Genomic DNA, 21,982 nt, shown 5'->3' with positions numbered 1-21,982 from the left:
TCATCACGGATGATAAAGGTCATGTTCTTGAATTTCATATAAATGAGATTATTCAGTGCCTATTTTTTCTTTTTTTTTTCCTTTCTTTTTTTTCCTTGTTCCTGGCTTCTTTTGATCAGATGCACCATATATACTTGTCGGATAAAGGGATGAAAAAGCATGGGGTGAACAGGTGATGGGAGACAGAGGCAGGTATTGCTGTGAGCCAGGAAACCAGCCACGGACCCCTGTCCTGGGAGAGGCACTCTCAAATGAAGGCGGGACTCCGAGCCGAGGCAGGGGACTCAGGCAGAGATTAAGCGGAGCCCGGACACCAGACCTGGGGTGTAAGAGGGTTCTGAGCTCCTTCCGGTCTTCATCTAAGCCCCAACCCACTCTTCTACTCATTTGGGAGAACTTTTTGGAAGAGACCAAAAAGCCGAAGAAAACCCAGCCAGGCTACTGGGGAAGAGCATGAGTCCCTCCCCCTCACCTCCACCCCCCACCCCCGCCACCACCCCCCAAGCAGTTTCCCCAAGGGAACATTCACTTGTTGGAGGAGGAAGCCCAGCCAGCACCCCCCAGCCCCCTTGCCACATGCCCGGAACTGGCACTCCAGCACCAGGCGGCCCTCTTGGGCTCTACGGACATGGCAGGAGCCACAGGGAGCCCCTGCAAATCCAGCACCGGCCTGGCAGAGCTTCCTGGGTTCAAGGGCACAGGGGGCCAGCCGTCTTTTTCCTCCAAGTCTTTCTCTTGCTCTGGGTAGATCATGTGCCTTCACCTCCCACCAGGCCGTTCTCGGTGGGTAAAGGTAAAATGTGCTGGCGTTCCGGGCCCACGCAGGCTGGCAGCCGGGCAATCATGTTGATGAATCACGCGAGCGCTGCAGGCTCCCGGTCCTTGTCGAGCGTCACTAATGAATTAGCTTCACCCCCAGCACGGGGCCTCTCAGCCTTTCCCTGCTCCCCAGGAAGGCAGGAAACTGAGACCTGGGAAGGGGGAGCAGCGGGGAGGGAAGAAAGGGCTCCAACGGCTCCAGGGATGGGCTCCGACCGGCCGTCCCCTCTGCCCACACACACACACCCCGGAAAAATGACCGAAGTGCATGTCCCTCAGGCCCCCCAGAAACAGCTTCTCTATGCCTCTTCACAAGCTATAACTGCCCTGCCCACCTCCAAATCTGTGGGGGTTTTTTTTAAATAAATTTTTGAAATACAGAAAAAGTACAAAGCTCTCTGTGACAAACACCCCTGTGCCCAGCATCCGGTGTTGACAATTGTTCACATTTGTCATACTTGCTCTACATCTACATTCTTTTAAATAAAAAGAAGGCAGCACATGTAGTCATACAAGTCTCCTCTGTGCCCTCCCGTGCGTGTCCCCCCCCCCCCCCGGCGCTGACCCTGCCAAGGCCCCCCTCTGGCTCACATTCCCCTCTCTGGGGCCAGGACCACAACTGAGACCAGAATAAGATCCTGGAGCGTCAGCATCGTGGGTTCTTAGCAAGGATTTGAGCCTATTAGATCCAACCAGGAAACACCAGAGCAGGGGTGATGCTGAACTCTGTTAAATGTCCGCAAGAAGTTAGGGACCCTCATCCCAGAACAATGCGTGGAGGCAGGAACTCACCATTGATGTGCACTTTTCCCAGGGGTTCACGATCTTCTGGGGTCTAGTCCAACTCCCTCATTTGGAGAAAAGGGACATTGACCATGTGTCCTTCAAGCCACGGCTCACTCCCCTGACCTGCACTGCCCCCCAACTTGAACCCTTGCCTCCATTCAGGTATTAATTCAACAAACAGGAAGCCCCTACTTGTGTGCCCAGGCACTGGGAATGGCTGTGAATGTGAACATTATAGACAAAAACCCCTGACTGTAGAACTTCTGTCCCTGTGAGTGGAGATAAGCAACAAAATGCGTTCACAGTCGGTGAGGGGCTAGTCAGGCTCTGCAGGAAATGAAGCAAGGGGGAGAGAGGAGGATGGAGGACCCCATTTAAAACAGAGTGGCTGGGGACACCTCCTTGACAGGATGGCCTTGGAGAAAAATGGGAAGGAAGAGAGAGGGTAAACCTTGCAATCAGATGTCAAGGGGAAATGCATTGCAGGCAGAGGGGGTGGTGGTGCCAAGACCCTGGGGCAGGAGTGGGGAGGGGGAGAGGGTTCTGGAGCAGCAAGGAGCCTGGGGAGCAAGGGGGAGGCATGGTTACAGATGAGGCCAGAGACAGCTAGTGAGGAGGGGGCAGACCTCAGCGGGGCCGTGGCCTTTGTGGAAGCTTTGGCTTTGACTCTGGGTGAGAGGTCACTGGGGGACTTTGAGCAGAAGAGTGGCAAAAAATCTGACACGTATTTGAACAGAATCCATTTGGCTGCGGCCGTAAGAAAGGTGTGTGTGTGTGTGTGTGTGTGTGTGTGTGTGTGTGTGTGTGTGCGTGTGTGTGTGTGTGTGTGTGCGTGTGTGTGTCGGGGGGCAGGGGAGGTTGTGCAACTCATACCCCTGTCATTTTGATTCTCTTCCACAGGAAAATGCTGGTTATCACTTACTGAGCCCCAGTAGATCATCTCATCCACCTCCCAACACAGTTTTGCCAGGCAGATACTAAATCCCCCTTCTTTGACTGGTGAGAAAACATCCTGCGAAGTAGCGCGACCAAGATTACCCAGCTGGGAAGGGACAAAGCCAGGCCATCCTATTGCAACGTCTGGGCTTCTCCTACTACGTCTCATTGTCTCTCTCGGCCGGGGGAAATTAGAGAAACCACCCAGGTTGTCTGAACACTTGCCTCCATCCTGCAAACAGCAAAAAAGTTTCCAGGACTGCCCTACTTGGAGCTTTTGATCCCAGGCCCCAGGGCTCGGTGTGTTTGACCAACCGGGGGCATCCTAGAATGCACAGGACAAGCCTAGGAAACTCACAGGTTCAAGAAGGCAGATCAAGGAGGTTCCCAAGTCCAGGGGCACCCCAGGGCTGTGATCTGGGCTCAGGGTTTGCCTATTAGCAAATTCCAGGCAGTCTCTGACCCATGATTAGCCCAGGGCCCTTCACTAGGTAGCCAAACTCATGAGGCTAGCTCAGCCACCACCAACCTGCTCCCCAGACTCCCTCGAAACTAGAGTCTAGACATGTCCTGAGGATCACATTCCCCTGGAACTTGAGCCCTGAGAGCGACCTGCCAGGACTATTGAAAGGTGAGTCTTCTCCCTTATCTCTTCCAGGGACACCAGAGCTGGAGCAAAAGAGGCCAAGAGAGTGAAGGCCACACCTCCATGCCATGGACGGGAACCCGACCATTCAAAGGGGTTCTGGGCATGACAGCTTCTTTTCCCAGGAAGAAGCTGCAGTGCTCATGGCTAGCAGCTGCCCTTATGTTAACACATTCCTCCGGGGCGCCTGTGTGGCTCAGTCGTTAGGCGTCTGCCTTCGGCTCAGGTCATGGTCCCAGGGTCCTGGGATGGAGCCCCGCATCGGGCTCCCTGCTCCGCGGGAAGCCTGCTTCTCCCTCTCCCACTCCCCCTGCTTGTGTTCCCTCTCTCGCTGTGTCTCTCTCTGTCAAATAAATAAATAAAATCCTTAAAAAAAAAAATACATTCTTCCATCTGTGGTCAAGGGCAGGCTGGATCTTCCGCCCTGACACTCTACACCCGGGGCTTGACCATGACCGCCAAATACTCGCCTGCTCTGGTCCCCTTCCCCGGGGCCGGGGCTGCTGAGGGTCACAACTTCTTCTTCCTGAGCACTCAGCCCAACTCCTTCTCCCAGGCCGATGGGGTGGGGCTGGATTGAGCCCTGGGCCAGTGGAGGTGGGCAGAAGTACTACATGCCACATCCATACACAATCCTCTACTCTGATTTTCTACAGTATTAATTAAAGGTGGAAAAACCTGGATCCCCAAGTCACCACTTAGAGATGAGTGACCCGACCCACATTAAACTGTGAGGCAAATGAGAAATACAATTTTTTTTTAAAGATCTTATTTATTTATGTGAGAGAGAGAGAGACAGAGAGAGCACAGTAGGGGGAGCATCAGAGGGAGAGGGACAAGCAGGCTCCCCAATGAGCAGGGAGCCTGACATGGGGCTCGATCCCCCCAGGATCCTGAGATCATGACCTGAGCCAAAGGCAGACGTTTAACTGACTGAGTCACCCAGGTGCCCAGAGAAATACATTTTTAGTATGTTTAGCCATTTAGAGTTAAGGGTTGTTGGGCTGACTAGCACACTTGCTCTCAGTTTCTCAAATGTGCCGGCTTCTCTCTGTTCCAGGACCTCTAGACACACGCTGAGTTCTCCTCTTCCTTCTCGACGTGGCTCATATTCCTCATCTTTAAGGTTTCAGCTCAAACTTTCTTCTCTCAGAGAATCCTTCCAGAATCTTCCAGGGCACATCAAGCCGCCATGCTATAGACCCTCAAGCTCCCACGTTTCTCCTTCGAAGTACTTATTCCAATTCCAATTAAAGAAATAATTACCTGTGAATTCTTTGATTGAAAACTGTTTCCCCTGTTATAAGATATAAGCTCTATGAGGGTAGGGACCTTGTCCGCTGATACTCCACATACTCAGCCTTGTGCTTGCTGCATTGAGCCCGCTCAAGGAATATGTGTTGAATGAACAGATGGAGACCCTCTCTCCCTCATGTGTCTTGGGGCCATCTGTTCCATCTGAGCTACTCACCGTCTCTGAACCTTAATTTTCACATCTGGAGAAGGAACCCAGGGCTAGGGCTTGGTGAGCAAGGCACAAAATTTAAGGGGGCGCCAAAGAAGACTCAGTAATCAAGATAAGTGACAGTTTAATGCAACGTTTTTAAATCCAAAATTGATGCAAAAAGTCTATGATGAACAAAATATTAAAATTTTACATGAAGATAGGATCAGTTATCAGTGCTATCTATGATGAACCATATCGAAGCCTCTGGCAAAAGGCAAAATCAGCAGTACTCAAGCTGTCTTTACTGGAAATGTTGGTATTTACTGAAAATGTTGGTATTTTGCTCATTTGAATTTTTTTTTTGCATTCACTTTTATTTTTTTAAGTAATGGCGTTCAACTATTATTTCTCTTGATTGCTGAGTTTTCTGGCACTTCTCTGAATTTTGTGCCTGGGAAAAGGCCTCCCTCCCCTCACCCTAGTCCTGGCCCTGGAATGGGCGCAGTCACCCTCTCTTGAAGAATGATCATGAAGCCTACGGGACCTGGGGATTGTCATTCTGAGATATTAGCTGATGCTCCACTGGAGACAATTTTCAACATATCCATTCCCATAAGCCGGCTTCCTGTGTTCTCCCCTCTCCAAGGGCAACTCGGAACAAAGACTCAAATCCTTGGCTTTGAGTCGCAAAAGAGGCTTTGAAACCCAGAGTTCAGACTACAGCCATGCAAGGGCTGGGTTTAGAGAGAGAAAAATTTTTTTGAAGGTCAAAAGCTTGGCTTTGAACTTGGAGAGAAGGGAGCTGATGATGTAAGCCCTGGGAGCGGGAAAGCATGTGTCATCACAGAAGCCAAGATCCCACCCAACAAGAGATAAAGCCTCAGCCAGCAGGTGGGAGAGAAGGGGCAGAGCAGAACACCCCTACAGATGGATGGCCTGCAAAGGAGCTCAGGTGCCACCTGCCATGGGCCGAGGCAGAGGGCGGCATGAAAAATATCCCAGGTACATAGAGGGGACACCAGGGCAGAGGGAATCTTTCCTTTCCTTACCACATGTGGCCTAAGAATTCAAGAGGCCTCGTAAAGCCTCCCCTTGGCTGTATGGAGAAGCCCCAGGAGAGTAGAAATAGAGGGGAGCTAGCCCCTCCCCTGAATCCTCTACACACCCGTGTCACGAGGGAGAACATCCAGAAGTTTCTGCACCTCTGAGATGGACGTGGTGGGCTGACAGCAGCTGATGGACCTGGAGGGGCTCCATGTGTGGTCCAGCTGAAGGGCTGTTTGTGTAACCCTGGCAACCAGAGGTCAGAAGATCATAGCTGCTTCTGGGAGGACGCAGGTGGATTGACCAAAACCCATGAAGATCACCCATCTCATGGGGAGGCCACATAGATAGATGCCTCTCCCCCAAGAGCAAGCACCACACCTCCTGGGGAGCAGGACCCGAGAGGGAGGAGGGGCAGAACTCCTGACCTGATTGGATTTGAATCTCGAATGAACAATTTAAATTCAAGGGGGATGAGGAGGTTGGGAGGGAAAGCGACGGATGGACGTCTTTGCTACGTTCAGTTACAGAGAGACCAGCGTACATTTCTGAGCTCCCGACTGTGTGGCTTGGGAAATCCACACCTGCTGTGCGCACAGCTGAGCAAGTGGTGCCGTGCACAGTGGAACCCCATCCCAGGGGCCCCAGGGGCATCAGGGACCCGGCAGACTGGTGTACTTTTAGGGAAGTTGAGGAAGGGTATCTGTTCCCCATGTCTCACAGAGGGTCCTTAGAGGCTGGGAGCGTCCCCGCCAGGTGTAGAAGGCACCGCACAAGTGCTCATTCCCTTCTTCTTGATGGTAACATGGACGTGAAGGACATGTGAAGTCCTTGAGCCTCTCAGCATTCTCCTATGTTGGACAACCCCAACTGCCCTACAAAACCGAACCCGCCCACACTACCGCACAGGGTGAAAATGCTGGGAGCTCACTTTCCCAGCTTCCTTTGCAAGCTGGGTGGGTGCAGGTAGGGGACCAGGGAGCCACCCATCAGAAGCACCCACCCCTTATCTGGAATCGGAAATGAGGGACGCAGAGCAGAGCGGACTGCGCAGGATCCCTTCCAAGGCTGGGTGGGGGCTGGGGCAGCAGGAGCCGCGTCCAGTGCCCAGCAATGGGGGAGACAGGCTGTCGCCGTGGGCCCAGGCTCATGGGACGATTTTGGCCCCCATTTTTGGCTGGGTAGCCTCAAGCTTTGTTCTCAAGTCTACCTGAAGATTCTGTGAGCTCTGAATTCCTTTTAATAAATTCCTCTTCTTTTTTTTTTTTTTAAGGATTTTATTTATTTATTTGACAGAGAGAGACACAGCGAGAGAGGGAACACAAGCAGGGGGAGTGGGAGAGGGAGAAGCAGGCTTCCCATGGAGCAGGGAACCCAATGCGGGGCTCGATCCCAGATCCCAGGACCCTGGGATCATGACCTGAGCCGAAGGCAGATGCTTAACAACTGAGCCACCCAGGCGCCCCTTAATAAATTCCTCTTCTGCTTACATTAGCTAACGTCTGTTTCTGTTGCTTGCAAAGAGCTTTGACCGCTACCGCATGTGAACAGACTTCAGCCTGTGAGCACTAACGGAGCCCCATGACCACCGTGAAGGGTCCACGGTCCCATGCTCCAGGGTCTTCATTGTGGTACCCAGGGTGCCCACACTGCCAGGTGCCTTGTATATGCTCGGGAATCAGTTTGCCCGTGTTCTTCAAAGCCAGCCTCCTGCCCTGGGGCCAGAGCCTGCCAGGAGAACATGTCTCTGCTGCAAGGCTCTTATCATGGGGACCACACCTTGTCACTGGGGCCAGAGTAAGGATGCTGGGGTCCAGAGTCCCATAAAGTCTTTCCTGAACACTGCCGCTCCTTCGGCATCTCACCCAGTCTCTCTCTTAGGATGGGTGGGCTAGACCGATGCCCTTCTGATCTGTCCCTTTACCTGGGGACCTCCGAGGAAATACACTCACACACACTCGCATAGGCCTCCACTTCTGCCTACTCGAGAGCCCCATTTCAGTGATGTGGTGGGAAAGGCCTTGTGTTCAGAGCACAGACACCCGAGCGTGTGCTCACTAAGCTGCGTGGCTTTGGGGGTTGCTTTCTCGCTGGCCCAGATTAGTTGGTTATCACAAAGGTTTTTCCAGGAGTGAAGCTTTACGGTGCCAAGAACTTGCCCGGCAGAGCCCTGCCTGTGGCGGCGTCCCCTGTCCCCTCCCGTGAGAAGCGCGGACGGAGCGTCTGAATGCCTGGGAGACCTGGCTGGCCTCCTCTGACCTTGAACCGAGACGGCGGGGGGGGGGGGGGGGGGGGGGGCGGGGGGGGGCTTCCTGACTCCTCCTCTACCCTTGCATATTTGGCTCTTCAGAAAATGTCCTTGAGAATGGGTGGCCCTCCAGATGGTCAAAGAGGAAGGCGGGGATCGGATTCTCATTTTCAGGCCCTCCATCTGTCTGGGCGTAACAAACCCACCGTCCTCCCCACGCAGGCTTCCTGCCACCCCCTCCCCCGGGGGGGGGGGGCTCCAGGTCCACAGACAGATGCCTTCCCCACCTGGCCAGCTGTCAAGCCCGCAAGCTGGTGGCTCTGCACGTCACCACGTGACCTGGGCCAGATGGTACCTGTCAACGTCAGCTGCCGCAGCTCCGTGACAGGCAGCAGCCTCACACGCGTCCACGTGCGTCCGAGGTGGGGCCCGAGAGCGTGGCATCCAGCGCTTCTCCCCGACCTGCTGTCCCACCAGCCCGCGGGGCTGCACACCCCCACACCACGGCTGTCAGCGCAGCTCCCACCTGCGCCCCCAAACTTCCCCCGGAGAGGGGCCCCCCGGCGTTCTCGCTGAAGGGCTGAAGGCCCATGGAATATTCCCAGCATCCAGCAGGCTGTGGGGGCTTCAGAAAGCTAGTTAGTTGTTGTCATTGTACACCCCCCCACAGTTTCTAAAGCAGCTGTGGGGAGGAGAAGGAAGCTTCTGGTAGCGTCTACAATCGGCACCCACTGCGAGTGACTCGCCTCCACGCCCAAAGCCTGGCTTCCAGTGCGGGGACAGGCAGGCTGCCTCCAGGAGAGCCCAGCAGAAGTTGGCCTCGGGGACACGACAGGGGCAGCCTCGGCCTCCCCGCGAAGCCGTACAGTGGGTTACCTGACCCATGAGGGGGCTGCTCCCGGAGAAGGGTCCTGAGGAGGCCTGTCCAGGGCCAAGCAGGAGGAAGCAAGAGCCAGAGCCTGTGACTATCTCAAGTCCCCACTCCTAGCTGGGCCCCTGTTCCCTCTGCGCCAGAATCAAGGCAGCCACTCGTCCCCCGCAGAGCACTTTATGCCCGCCATCTCGGGTAGCCCACAGCCTGGGACCTGCCACTTGCTTCTGCTCAGAAGGGTCAGGTGGCCTCCACAGCCCAGGGCAGGAGGCAGCCTTGGGTGTGGAGAGCCGGGAATGAGCCCAGGCAGTCTGACCTCAGAGCTCAGGCCCCGCCGGGGCTGGGTGGGGGGCGGGGGGGGAGAGAGGGCGCTGGGCTGAGGCTGGCTGGGGCCAGACCGAGGACTCAAGTCTCAGAGGGGCGAGGGGAAATGAAGCCACAGGACCCGCGCCCACACTCACCTGACAGCAAAGAGGGGGAGTGACAGGGCAAAGGCCTTCCCTTCAACAGAGGGTTCCGTGACCTCAGTAGGCACAGGGTGGGGAGTATCCACCCCTCCTGCCCTGGGGACACAGAGTCCCCTAATTGAGGAGGAGGAGGACAGAGAAGGGCTCCTTAGCATGGCAGGAAAACCTAGCGAACCCGCCTTCCCCATGGGCTTGCCCACCTCACAGCCTCACTTGTCCGCCCCCCCCCAACCCCCGGCCGGGCCTTGAGCCGGCCCCTGCACTGTGTCCTTGCCCACAGCCTCGCCGCCTTCAGCCCCCACCACTGGCCATGCTGCCCATTTCAAGGGCCAGCTCACACCTGCCTCCCCCACGGGGCCTGCCCTGAGTAACTCCGTGGAGTGGGCAGAGGTCAGGAAGGCGGATATGACTCAGAGTCAACTCACATCCCCCCCAGGCAGCCGCCACTCTGGGCCGCCACGCCAGCCCTTACCAACAGGTGCCCACCCACAGCCCTTGGTGCTGTGTGACCTGGGGCGAGTGGCTCCACCTCTCTGTGTCTGTCTCCTCGTCCAGAAGTTGGAGAAATCCATGCTCTGTACCGGGCAGGGGTTCCAGAACCACCTAAGCTAGGCATTGGCCCCCCCTTCCTGCTACCACATGCCCTGGGTCACCCTGTCCTTACACCGTCCTTTGGGCTGGGGCCCAGGATCCAAACGGGGAGGCTGGGATGGGCTGCCTGGAGAGAGGCCAAAGGGGGTGAAGGCAGGGGCTAAAGGAAAGAGAAAGGTGCTACTCAGCCCCCTTCCCTCGGGTGCGGTCCGGAGCTCCAGCTCAGGAAACATCATGGGGTGGCCCCAGCTCACATGGCCTAGAAAAAGGGTGCAGGACAATGGGAGGTGGAGGGGACCGAGAAAGGGTGTGATGAGGCTCCAGTGTCCCCAACACCGTACCCCCTACTGAGTCAGACAGAGGAGGGGTGAGCTGTAAAAGGATACTGGTGGGGAAGAAGGACACGGACACGTGCAGTGGCGTGTGTGTGTGTCTGTCCGTCTGTCTCATACGTCTCTGCTCGTCTGTTTGGGTGTGTCTGCGTGTCTGGGCCTAAGCATGTTGAATGTCTGTAAGTCTGCTCTGTGTCTGCGTGTCTGTCTGCATGTACAAGCGTTCGGGTGTTTCGGTGCATTTGTGTATGTCTCCATCTGTCTCCGGCGTGCTTGTGTTAGTCTGTGTGTCCTTGTCTGTTGGCATGTGCGTGTTAGCATGTGTGCGTCTCCAGGGGTCTGTGTATTTGGGGGGAGGGGACTGTGGGCGGGAGGGGGCCCTGTCGATCCCCTCCCCCACCTCCTCACGGCCAGGCCACAATTGGGACCCAGACCAGTTGGCAAATCTCTGATTTGGTAACTCACCCCTAGTGCTGGAGGCCATGGACCTGCAGGACCCACCCACAGCCTGTGGGGCTGTCACTGGGTCCGGAGTCTGGCTGGGTTTGCAGCGGAGAGACTGTGTCCCCTCCTCCCCTCCTCCAGGGCTGGAGCCAGCTGGAGCCACCCACGTCCCACATGGATCCCCAGCCAGGCCTAGCGAGGACAGCCCCCAGGCCTGCCGTTCAAGACGGCTGGTACACCCGGGCCCCCGGGGCCGGCCGCGCTGCTCCACAGACACCCACGGAGGGTGGGGTGTAGGGGGCAGCTGCTAGACCACTGAGTCTGCCCCTCGGCATGCCGGCTGGCCTGGAAGGTGCTGGAGACATCCCGGCCTTGGGCTGCGGCTGCCTCTCTACCCTTAGGACCTCAAGCAACTGAGGCACACTCTCTGGGTCCAGGTTCCCCTTTATAAAATGAGGACCTGGTGCCGGCAGGAACACAGCGTGCGGTTGCATAGTTGTGCACTGTGCAAATGCACCCGCTGGAGGTGAGGGAAGGCACTGAGGGGCAGCCTGGGCTCCGCCCTGCAGCCTGAGGGCCCCCGTGTCAGGGGGCAGAGTCTGGAGGAAGGGATGCATTCTTCCCACAAGAAGTTTGCTCTTTAGGGACTGTGCTTGGGGGTGGGGGAGGATCCTTGTTCTAAATCTCACAAAAGGGCTGCCCTGAGGCACCAGCCTTTTCAACCAGCCCCTGCCCCTCCCTGGCTCAGTGTCCAGGCGTCCCTCCGTCACAGACCCTCATCCGTCTCTAGAGAGAGATCTCTGTGACTGCCTGCCCCTCTCCCCCTCTGCCTCTCCCCACTCTGACCGCCGGCTCCCTGCCAGGGCTCCCGGCCTTCCACACCGACTGAGCACTCAGCACCAACTGTAGGAGACCCCCCGACAGGAGAGGAATCTGTGTCCTTGTCCCTCGTGTCACCGTGAGTCCAACCCGACCTCCCTGACTCCAAAGCTGGCCCGGGGCCCCTCCACTCCCGCATGCGCGCCCCGCACCCCCCCTCCCCATCCTTTTCCCAGCTCCCCTGCCAGTGACTGGACACACGGCCCGCTTCACTGCTCTTTATTTCATTAGGAAAGTAGCCAGGGGAATCTGGGCAGGGAGGGGTGGGGGTAGGGACTGTAGCCGGCTCCCGTCCTGCCCGCTGGGTTGGCAAACCTGTGAGGAACGGAGATGAGACCTGAGGGGCTCCCAGGGGGAGGGGTCCTGTGCCCTCCCCCGGCCCTGAGAGCCCCCCCGCCCCGGTCTTCCACCCCTCACTCTGAGGCTGGGTCCCCAGCAGGGCTTGCTTGACTCAGGGCTGGGGATGCGGGTCTGGCCCACGCGGGGCGCCCCTTACCCAGCCTCAGGCTCAGTTGGGTGTCATGAAGCGGCTGCTGTGAGGTGGGGCTTGGTAGAAGGGATCCACAGCGATCAGGGTTCTGCAGGCAGGGGAGGGGTGGAGGGGAGGGGGGATGTGAGGCAAGGTGGGACCTGCTCTTCTGCTTGCCCCTCCCCTGGGGCAGCTCTCAGCCAAGCCACATTCTTTGCCTGCCAACTCTGGGCCATTGTCTTAGAAATGTAATTTTTGAGGAATTGAATTGAGCCGAAAGGAGTCAGAGTGAGGCAGAACCACAGTCCATTCAGTTCTGTCCCCACCCCCTTGCAGCCTGGCAGGGAGCAGGTGTGGAGCTGGCCTCTGGGATGGGAACGAGGCGGGGCGGGGGGGGGGGGGGGGGGGCAGCCATGCAGGGGGAGGGGTCGCTGGGGAGAGCGGGGGAGGAGCCGGAAAAGCTGCGAGCAAGCCAGAGAGAAGAAATAGGCCTCTCAGACAGACGGAGGGAGGGAAGAAGCTGGGGAAAGGCCTGGATGCTGCAAAGGACAGAGCGGGAGGGAGGGCTGGCTACCTTCCCACGTGGGGGTGCAGGTGCCGTAGGCTCTCCGTGGGGTCGGGGGTGGCCTCCATGCGGGTGACCGGCTGGTTGAGGGCATAGCCTCCGGGCTTCTGTGGCTGGATGCCACCTCGAGTCCAGCCTTCTCGGTCCAGACCCTTGGGGATATTCTCGAAGTACCTGCAGCACGGGGTGGGGACGGGGGGGGGGGGGGCGGGGGTGTTGCTGGTGATAAGCTGGCCTCCGCCCACCTCTGCAGCCTCTCTGCCCTTCTTGGACAGGAATCTTGGCTCCAGCAGAGCACAAATGGCCTCAGATCCCTCCAGCCTCCTTGCTTTTGCTCATGCTGTGTCCTCTGCCCTGAGCCCCTGTCCACTTGGGGAACGCTGCTCACTCGGGAAGCCTGCCCTGGCTCTGCTGCTGAGCTGGACGGCCCTCCTTCGCCCAGCCCCCCGATGCTGCGCCAGCATTCGGGAGCAGAAAGGACAGTCTGCACACTGCCTCCCTCCCTGGCCCATGAACTTCTTAGGAGTGGGGGAGTGGAGACCCCGGCTCATTCTTTTCTCTCTGGGCGTTCCACTTTGCTTGCATTTTGCTGATGCTCCCTGAGCACTGGGCCGGGCTCTGAAAGGGCCACGATGAGTAAGATGTGGGCCATGCCCTTGAGCGTATGAAGTGGGGGTGCAGAGAGATACATGAGGAAGTCAGTGATTACAACCCCTGAGGAAGGAGCCGCGCGCGCCTGACCCCTGGCAGGAGCTCGGGAAAGCCAATGCGCGGGCGGGAGAAGGACCCCGTAGACATGGCTGGGGCCGACGGTCTGCCGGGGCTGCTGGAGGAGGGCGTTTGCCCAAGGACGGACAGGGACACTGTTGTCCGCCGACACCCAGCATGAGTCTCTGCCCCTCCCCCTCCCCCTCATGGGGACTGGAGCAGCCACCTGTGTCACGGACCTGCAATGTGGCTTAGGTGCCACTTCTCCCATCTGAGCCTCAAGGTCCCCGTCCCAAAGAGGGGCGCCAGCCCCAAGGATGGGAGGCAACTTGGGAGACCAAGTGGGGGGCCAGTGTGGACACAAGTGACACACGCTGGCACAGATGACAGATGTCATGCAAGGAGGCTCTAACCCACTCCTGCAATGCCCTCCCCATCCAGTCCTGGTCCCGGGAGTCCTCCCCATGGCTCTCGGGCCACCTCCTCCTGGAAGCCCTCCTGGATGCTCGGCAAAGAGCTTACTTTCTTGGGAACGCAGAGCCCCACCCCCCACCATGGACTGGACGTAGTATCTTCGCAGATGCCATGTTGCTCCACCCAGACGCCCTTCAGCCCCTTACTCGTCCCCTGCCCACCAGCCTGGGCACAGCATCAGGGAGAAGCGCAGAGGTCGGCTGCCCTTGGGCGGCTGGGGCTTGCTTCGCAAACTGTAGCAAGGAGGTGCCTGGGATTTTTAGTATGGTCCCCGGGGACCGCCCTAAACTACTGACCGATGGCTGTGGGGGTACCAGTATCCCAGCTCGCTCTCCCCTTGGCCGGGATCATTCTGAGTCGTGTGTTTGCACAGTTTTCTAGAGCCTCCCCACGGGATATCTGGTTAATAAGCGCTGGCTTTGGGCTGCCTTCCTTTTCCCACACAACTTCCCAGCTCCCCCGCACTCCCCAGTAAGAGGCTTGCGCTCAGATCCTTGGCTCAGGGGCTGCTTCTGGGGGATCCCACACTAACTCAGTGTTGGTCTACTTCACAGGCTGTGAGCTCATCACTTGTCCCAGTGTCTGCCTGTGAAATGCGTGCTGGCTTCACAGCCCTGGGTTTGGACAGGGAAGGGGGGTGCTCACCCTTGGTTGTAGGTGGTCAGGTACCGATTATCCATGTCAGGGTCATAAGGGTTCCGGAAGTAGCTGGGGTTGTTGAGGCTGAACCCCGTGGGCTCCTGCACCAGAGGTACGGAGAGGAGTTGTGAGATCAGGAGGGGGTGGAGATTTGGGAGTGGGGCTGGGCACCCCGGCCTCACCTTGTTCCCCACGGTCTCCCGGCCCAGCAAGGCAAAGTTCGTCTGTTGCATGCGCTGCGGGGGCTGGAACTGCCAGTGGCTCATGCTGCTAGGTTCTGGGCCGGGAGGGGGCACCTGCAGGGGACGGAGCCACAGAAAGGCGGTGGGTGGCCAGGGTGAGGCGGCAAGGACGGAGGGAGGGCCGGCAGAGGCACACGCGGCCCCAACTTGCCCCCAGCCCCAGGACCTCGCCCTTGCCCCTCCAGGCACACGGAATGCCCTGGGTCAAAGACGCCCCTCACTTTCCGGTCCCTGGGCCTTCGCCCCTCCCCGGGAGGGTCCAGATATTCTGATCCTTCCCATCCTTCAGCGCCCAAGTGTGTCTGCGTCCAAGGAACCTCCCTGCCCCCTCCCGTGGGAACGCTCCCGCTCTGAGGGAGTCCCCCCGGTCCCCGAAGTCCACTCACTCTGGGGTTCAGGGTCCTCTCCGTCACCCGGTTGTAGCCCGTTTCCCACTCGGAGCCTCTGGCCAGCACAGGCAGGAACTCGTCCCCCTAAGGCCGCAGACGAGCCCCCTGGCACCAGAGCAGAGCTGCGCCTCCCACAGTCCTCCAGCTACTGTCCCACTGCCCCACGGAAGGACCCCAGGCCCTGGGGTCAGACCGCCCTCCACCCCCAGGGGCTCAGCTTACATGAGGGTGGGACATGGGGAGGAAGTCAGACCTGGTGACACTCCGGCCAGGGAGGAGGACCTGGAAAGAGGCCCGCAGAGGCGCGTCAGCGGGGCAGCGGCAGCTGCCCCCGGGGCCTGAGCGCAGAGGGGGCTCATGACACGTGCGTGTGATTGGGGTAACCGAGGAAAGGGAAGAGTTTGGGGAGTAACGATGCTGAGTGAGAACCAGCAGCAGGCCAGGGCCCTCGCCTGGACTCTGAGTAACATTGGCTCTGCCCCTTCTCCTCTTTGGACCTCAGTCTTCTCATCCGTAAACTGGGGGAGCTGGGCCAAAGCAGTGGTTTTTACCCACACTTGTTCATCTCGTGTTTGAACACAGGGTTCAGCAGCTCACACATTTTAAGCTAGAAGTCACCCTGAGACTCTACTGGGCACAGGCCTGACTTACCGGGTCCCCAGGGAGGGCCTGGGAGGGGGGCTGGAAGACAATGGGGTTCTTGGTGGACTCTTCGGTGAAGCCAGTCTCTTCTTTGGCGCCAATTGATTTCTTCTGCAAGAGATCTGCAAAAGACATCCCCCTTGTGCTGCCCCCCATCCCGGCCACCTAGCTGGCTCTACCCACAGGGCCTCCTGAGGCTCAGTGTCCCAGGCAGTGGGGAGGGAGCTGGCTCCAAGGATCTGGACGCCTGAGCTATAGGATCATGGGCACCAGGAAGACTCCAGAGTTCAGGACAGAGAACGACACGGGAGAGGAGAAGAGAGGCGCAGGAAGGGCAGGCGCCAACAGGCCGGGAGGCGGCTGGGGTCGGGATCAACAGCCCTCCTAAACCAGTGAGTCATCCTTCGGGGGGGTTGGCGTTAGGGCACAGGTCCCCCAGGCTGCCTCTGTACCCTTCTTTCTTCCTGCTGGTGCCTTCTTTGTCCTGCACCAGCTCCGTCTGCAACCCCCCCCCCCCCCCCGCCGCCATGTCTCTCCTTGTGGCCAGGGGGAGGGAGGTGTAGTGGGAGGAAAGCATGAGCTCAGACATGGGCCTACCTGGCTGGTTTGAAGGCTCCTTGAGATACTTGGAATTGTACTCAGAGGTCATGAAGCACGGGCCCTGGAACACAGAAGGGAGAGCACTGGGGCCCGCAAGGTGGACCAGGGCCTGGGGCCGGTTGGCGGCAGTGGTGGCTCTTCAGTGTTCTGAGTGGACCCGCACGGTATAGTCCCCGAGGGGAGGCCGGGGGACGGCAGGCCCGGCAGGCCCCTCTCTGATGGGGCAGCAGAACCCCACACTTACTCCCGGTAAGTTCTCCTGTGACAATGAAGCCCGTCCCACCCACACTGGACTCCCAGGAATGAACATGGGACCCAGGGACTCAGCTGAAGGGGGGGCCCAAGGCGAGGAAAGAGGCTAAGGGAGTAAAGTAGGTCTTCCCACCACACTGCACTGCCCAGAGCTCGGGGAGTCCGGATGGGCGAGGGGAGGGAAGGGGCCTCTGGGGTGAAGTCCTAAGACCCGAATAAGGAAGCCCGTGGTGACCACGTTGATGCTGTCTTGGAAATACCAAATATCCTTGGCTCTCCCCAGTTTTTCTAGGTACCCTGAGCCCACATTTAGTCGGCTTTTCGGTTGAGTCAGAGCAGTGCCCGTCTCCAGGAGGGGAAGGAGGTGAGTCTGGCCCCTCTGCCCCACTCACAGCCCTGACCAGGGGCTGCCCACTCACATGCCGGGCGTTCTCCCATTCCATCGAGCCCTTGCCCTGCAGCTGGTGGAGCAGGGGCACGTCCTTGGGCTCCAGCCCTGTGATGGCCTGCGGCCCACAGTCCTGGGTGTCAAAATGGACCTTCCTGACCTGGGAGGAGGAAGTGGCCAGTCACACTCCAGGCAAAGGGATGGCAGTTCATGTCTTGATTCTGCTTCTGCCCTGGACCCCTACAGAGTATCCGTAGCCTGAGGGGTCCCTTGACAAAGTCCAGTCATGTCTCTCCTCTGCTCAGAGCCCTGCAATAGTCCCATTGCACTAGGAGTAGAACCCCATGGGCTGACAGAGACCCACAAGGACCCTGGCTCCTTGCCTGGCTCCAGCCACCTGCCTCCTTGCTATTCTTTGTCACATCAGATACTCGCACCTCAGGTCCTTTGCGCTTGCCATCTGCACTGCCTGGAACTCTCTCTCACATCGCTGCACTTAGAGGACACTAACTTCCCTTGAGTCTTTGACTCACGTCTCCACAGCAAGCTATTTTCCCACCCTCCTGGCTTGCAGTTGCAACCCCTTCACTACTGCTTCACCCCCTGCCTCTTCCCTGTTGCATTTTCCCCCAGCACTTAGCACCTTCACATATAAAAGAGATGTTCAGTGGGCGCCTGGGTGGCTCAGTTGGTTAAGCGACTGCCTTCGGCTCAGGTCATGATCCTGGAGTCCCAGGATCGAGTCCCGCATTGGGCTCCCTGCTGAGCAGGGAGTCGGCTTCTCCCTCTGATCCTCCCCCCTCTCATGTGCTCTCTCTCTCTCATCCTCTCTCTCAAATAAATAAATGAAATATTTTAATAAAAAAAAGAGATGTTCAGAACGCATCAGCTGAATGAATGAATGAATGAACGAATGAATGACAGTATACATTCTCCTGCTGGTGATAAGGACGATGATCATAATGTCGATGGAGTGATGAAGATGGGGACGACAGTGACAAAAGGAAATGTGACATTGGTGGTGAGGATGGTCATGCGGGGTTGGAGATGCGGATGGGACGGTGGAGACCATGGGGTGGGGGTGGGGTTGGTGTTGGGATTGGAGATGGGGGTGGTGGGGGTGATGGCAGTGACAGGGACGGGGATGGAGGTGGAGGGGAGGTGGCGGTGCATCCGGGGATGGGGACGGAGGTGACACGGGTGAGCAGACTCCCAGCCGCATGGTGGCTCCGCGGCGCCCAGGCATCTCAGCCTGGGCCAACTCTTGGCAGGGCAGTCCCACCCTGCTGGGGGGATCCTCACGCTCTCCGCCCCCTCGGCCCTTCCTCCACCCCAGCCTTGGGGTCCCTCTGTCTCCTGGCCCTAGCCCAGCACTGACCTCCTTAGTGGGGGTCGCCGCACTGGGCTTCTCCCGCCAGTAGCCAGAGCTGGTCTGATGCATGTTCCACGGCAGTGGGTACTTGCCATCAGGCGCCTCCAGGGGGCAGTAGCTCTGACTGGTCACTGACTGGAAACTGTGGCCGCCTTGTTCCCTGAGGGTAGAGCAGGAGCCACCCGGAGGCTGCAGTGCTTATTTCTGGAAGCTGCCCACTTCCCTCAAACCTCCCACAGATGCCTCAGGAGTCCGCCTGCCTTGGGGCCCCAGGTGGGTGCCATGCCCTGAGTGCCCCAGGACGCCAGACCTAGGCCAGGCAAGGTTCAGGGTCTCCATGCACGGAGCCCGCAGTCGGGCCGATGAGCTCCAATGGCCCTGAGCGCTAAGGCTCAGCGGGGCAGGGAGGGAGAAGGGGTTGCAGACCTTACCCCATGGCTGGGTTGTCCACGGCATCGAGGTTGGCGGGGTAAGAGACCACAGGCCGGTAATTGGATCTGTAGCCTGTGCCTTCGTGGCTGCCCATGCGGGGCCGGAACTCCTCCCGACCTGCCGGAGGAGAAGCCAGGGGACAGCACAGGCCCGTGGGGCAGGGGAGTGGAAGAACAGTGAGCAGAGCCTCCCAAGCAGGGCCCGCCACACACCCCCAACCCCCCCCCCCCAAGGGCCCGGGGGTCCTCGGGATGGAGAAGGCATAGAGCCAGGGGCTGGAACAAGAGCCGTGAAAGCCTGGCCCTTCGAGATTGCGGCAGCGGGGAATGGAGAGAATAGGGGAGGGACAAGGTCAGTGTGGCAGAATCACGGGATGGACTCGGGGGAGGGGCAGCGGGGCCAAAGCCAGCCTGATGGGACAGGCATGGACACGGTTGTTGGGGGTGCTCAGGGGATGGGTCGGTTCAGCTCGCTGGGGTCCCTCTGAGCGTGTGTGACGGGGCCCTGGGGCTGCTCCTCTCACAGCGGGAGGGCCTCCCCCCATCCTGCCCTGCGGCCTAGGGTGGCTCCAGCACACAGGGGCGCTCACCATAGGCTGTGCAGTAGCTAGTGGCATAGAATTTCAGGGGATCCGTGCAGCCCCCCGAACTCGTCTTCACATAAGGGGAGACAACCCCCAAGGGGACTTTCCCCATCATGGTGCTGTGGGGCAGGGCCCCGGGGGGCGCCTAGGGAGGAAGCACAGGGAGCCCCATCAGTTCAGCAGCCCAAGCCCCGGAGCCTGTCTCAGGCCCAGGCTGCAGAGGCCCCAGAGGTGAAGCTGGAGCCCCACCCAGCCAGGGCCTTCCGTTCGGCCCGTCCCTCTCCACCGACACCCACACCCCCAACTGAAGGAAGGACTGGTCGTCGTCAACACATAATCATATACACTCATTCCCCCTTCCCCACACCTCGTTATCTCCCCAGTTTACAGCCAGGAAACTAGGACGCCAAGTGATGAAGGATGAGCTCATGATGGGTGGGAGGAGCCAGGATTCAGGCCCCGGGGTATCTGACTCCGAGCCCCTGATCTTATCTGAATCCCCTCCTGGCTTCCTCTGGGAACCCAATGGACAGACAACCTCCCAGCCCAGCTCTGGAGCTCACTGCCAGCCCGGGGCTCCTTGTCCCTCCCTCAGCTTGCTCGGGGGCGGGGGCCTGGCTGAGGGACGTTGGCCCGGCCCTCCTGGGGCCCAACCGCAGCGGGCCCCACCCTCACCTGCCCTCTGCTGCGGCTCTGGTGAGAGGCTGCAGGGGACGGGAGCTGCTCCAGGGAAGCCCAGGCCCTCTGGGAGGTGGCCCGGCCAGGAGAAACAGTGTGTCGCCTGGCAACCGTGCCTAGCAACAGTGTCCCCGCCTCTGAGGCCCTTCTAGGGCCAGGGCCCACTGAGAGGCCCAGCTGGCTGGGATGAGGGCGAGGTCCTGCCTCCTTGGCCCCCCAGTCGCCGGCTTCCCTGGACCGGGCTGGGCATTGTTGCTGTCTTTTGAGTGACAAGAAATAAAAGATAATCTCAAACCATCACTCCTACTTATTAAGTATCCACTTCTCAGCAGACACTTTCTATCCTTTATGGCCAATCCTCTGAGTGGCTCCTCCAGGTGGCTATTATTATCCCTCTTTCCACGCGGGGAAAGTGAGGCTTTAGACAAGCAGTGTCTTGACGGGCCAGAGATCTCGAAAACAGAAGGAAAGAGAAGAGTTGAGGCTCCAGTGTGGGTGGGCCCAGACCCCACTTGTAAGCCTCTCGGGGAATTATCCCGTTTCCTGCTGGAGCCAGATCGGTGCCAAGCTCTTCCACACACTTTTTTTTTTAAGATTTTGTTTATTTATTTGTCAGAGAGCGAGAGCGAGCGAGCGAGAGAGCGCACAAGCAGGGGGAGGGGCAGGCAGCGGGAGAAGCGGGCTCCCAGCCAGCACCCCGGGCTCATGACCTGAGCTGAAGGCAGACGACTGACTGAGCCACCCAGGCGCCCCCTTCCACACACATTATTACCTCGGACAGTCCCCCAGACCCCCTTATGGCCGGGGTACTATGGTTACGGGGCCAACAAGCTCCAGCTGCTAGGAGTGTGGCCCAACCCTGCTGTGTCGTCTCTGATGAGGGGGCCTGTCCCCTTACAGCCGCCCATTTCCTCCTCTTCACCGAGGGCCGCAACCGGACCCGCTTCCGGGGGGCTGTTGGCAGATTTCCTGAGGGCATGGTTTCGGCTCCTCAGTTTTTCAAAGCTGTATTCTCAGCCTGTTTTGCAGATGGGAAAGGTGAGGCCCAAAGACTCTGGCCAGGCCTCAGAGTCGGTGAAGGATTACAACGGGAGTGAGCCCTGCTCCCTTTGGGCCGGCGCCTTTGCCCCAAGGGGCTTTGAAGCCTGTAACTGTTTAACCGGATCTCTGGGGATGGGGTGGGAGTGGGGGGCCGCGATGTGTAGCATTTGCCACGTTTCTGTGGTGTAAACTCCCATCATGGCTGCTTTCAAACTACTAAGGCAAGGTCACCGAGCAGGGGGTCGGGAAATCATGCTCGGCCCCCTGTGGAGCCACCACTATATAGAATTTGCACTGGGCAGATCCAATAGACAGAAGTGACCTTGAGACCATGAATGACAGACAAATGTAGTAATATAACAAGAGGGTAATGACTTTGAAATATTTATTACCCTCCGGGTTTTTTTTTTTTAAGATTTTATTTATTTATTTATTGACAGATTGAGAGAGAGGGGGAGAGGGCGAACGCAAGCAGGGGGAGCAGCAGAGGGAGAAGCAGGCTCCTTGCTGAGCAGGGAGCCCGATGCGGGGCTCCATCCCAGGACCCTGGTCTGGGATCATGACCTGAGCCGAAGGCAGACGCTTAACCACTGAGCCAGCCAAGCTCCCCTATTACCTTTGTTTTTATATAACTTATTAAACTGTAAGTTTATATAATTTGATTTTTAACAATGGCGTTCAACAACCAGCTCACAAATTTCCTGGAGGTTTTGCCTTTAACTCTCACGAGCTGGTATGAGTCAGCTCCAGAGCACCCCGACTCATAAGGGAAAGTAAGGTATGGATGAAGAGGGTGGCAAGGGAAAGGGGGTTGCCCCACCCAGGAGATGCCCTAGCTGCAGTCGGCCTGAAGTGACTGGACCTGCCAGAGACGGAGCCTGCCTGATCCCCGCAGAGAGGTCCTGGACTCAGAGGTGCCCGGGGCCAAGCAGAGGCCCCCATCAGAGTAATTATTCTGTTCAGGGATCAGAAGCTGCAAGGCCAGAGGTGAATTCACA

At 58.4% G+C, this 21,982-nt stretch overlaps 1 protein-coding gene across 1 annotated transcript; it reads right to left on the bottom strand.

Moving 5' to 3' along the window:
• Positions 1 to 11,712: 11,712 nt before the first annotated feature.
• Positions 11,713 to 20,039, bottom strand: PPP1R32 (protein phosphatase 1 regulatory subunit 32). Its single transcript, XM_027580487.2, has 14 exons — positions 19,941 to 20,039; positions 19,272 to 19,410; positions 18,682 to 18,799; positions 18,257 to 18,410; positions 16,910 to 17,038; positions 16,236 to 16,299; positions 15,648 to 15,760; positions 15,219 to 15,278; positions 14,994 to 15,080; positions 14,548 to 14,661; positions 14,372 to 14,466; positions 12,554 to 12,718; positions 12,007 to 12,088; positions 11,713 to 11,825 (listed from the first exon to the last, which is right to left on the bottom strand). The coding sequence occupies exons 2-13, from the start codon at positions 19,378 to 19,380 to the stop codon at positions 12,019 to 12,021; spliced, it is 1,278 nt and encodes a 425-aa protein (XP_027436288.2). The 5' UTR covers positions 19,381 to 19,410; positions 19,941 to 20,039; the 3' UTR covers positions 11,713 to 11,825; positions 12,007 to 12,018.
• Positions 20,040 to 21,982: the final 1,943 nt, after the last annotated feature.

The sequence above is a fragment of the Zalophus californianus genome, chromosome 11 (assembly GCF_009762305.2).
Source record: "Zalophus californianus isolate mZalCal1 chromosome 11, mZalCal1.pri.v2, whole genome shotgun sequence".
Lineage (NCBI taxonomy): Eukaryota > Metazoa > Chordata > Mammalia > Carnivora > Otariidae > Zalophus > Zalophus californianus.
Note: the sequence above shows the minus strand (reverse complement) of the source record. Positions and strands in the feature narration are given on the sequence as shown.

Bases quoted from the DNA above. Each gene is read 5' to 3' on its own strand.
- PPP1R32 (XM_027580487.2), bottom strand. From the start codon at position 19,380: ATGATGGGGAAAGTCCCCTTGGGGGTTGTCTCCCCTTATGTGAAGACG. The intron at 18,800-19,271 runs GTGAGCGCCCCT...CTCCTCCGGCAG, and splicing joins TAGCTACTGCACAGCCTATG to GTCGGGAGGAGTTCCGGCCC. The intron at 12,089-12,553 runs GTAGCCAGCCCT...CCCTGCCTGCAG, and splicing joins CTGCACCCCCACGTGGGAAG to AACCCTGATCGCTGTGGATC.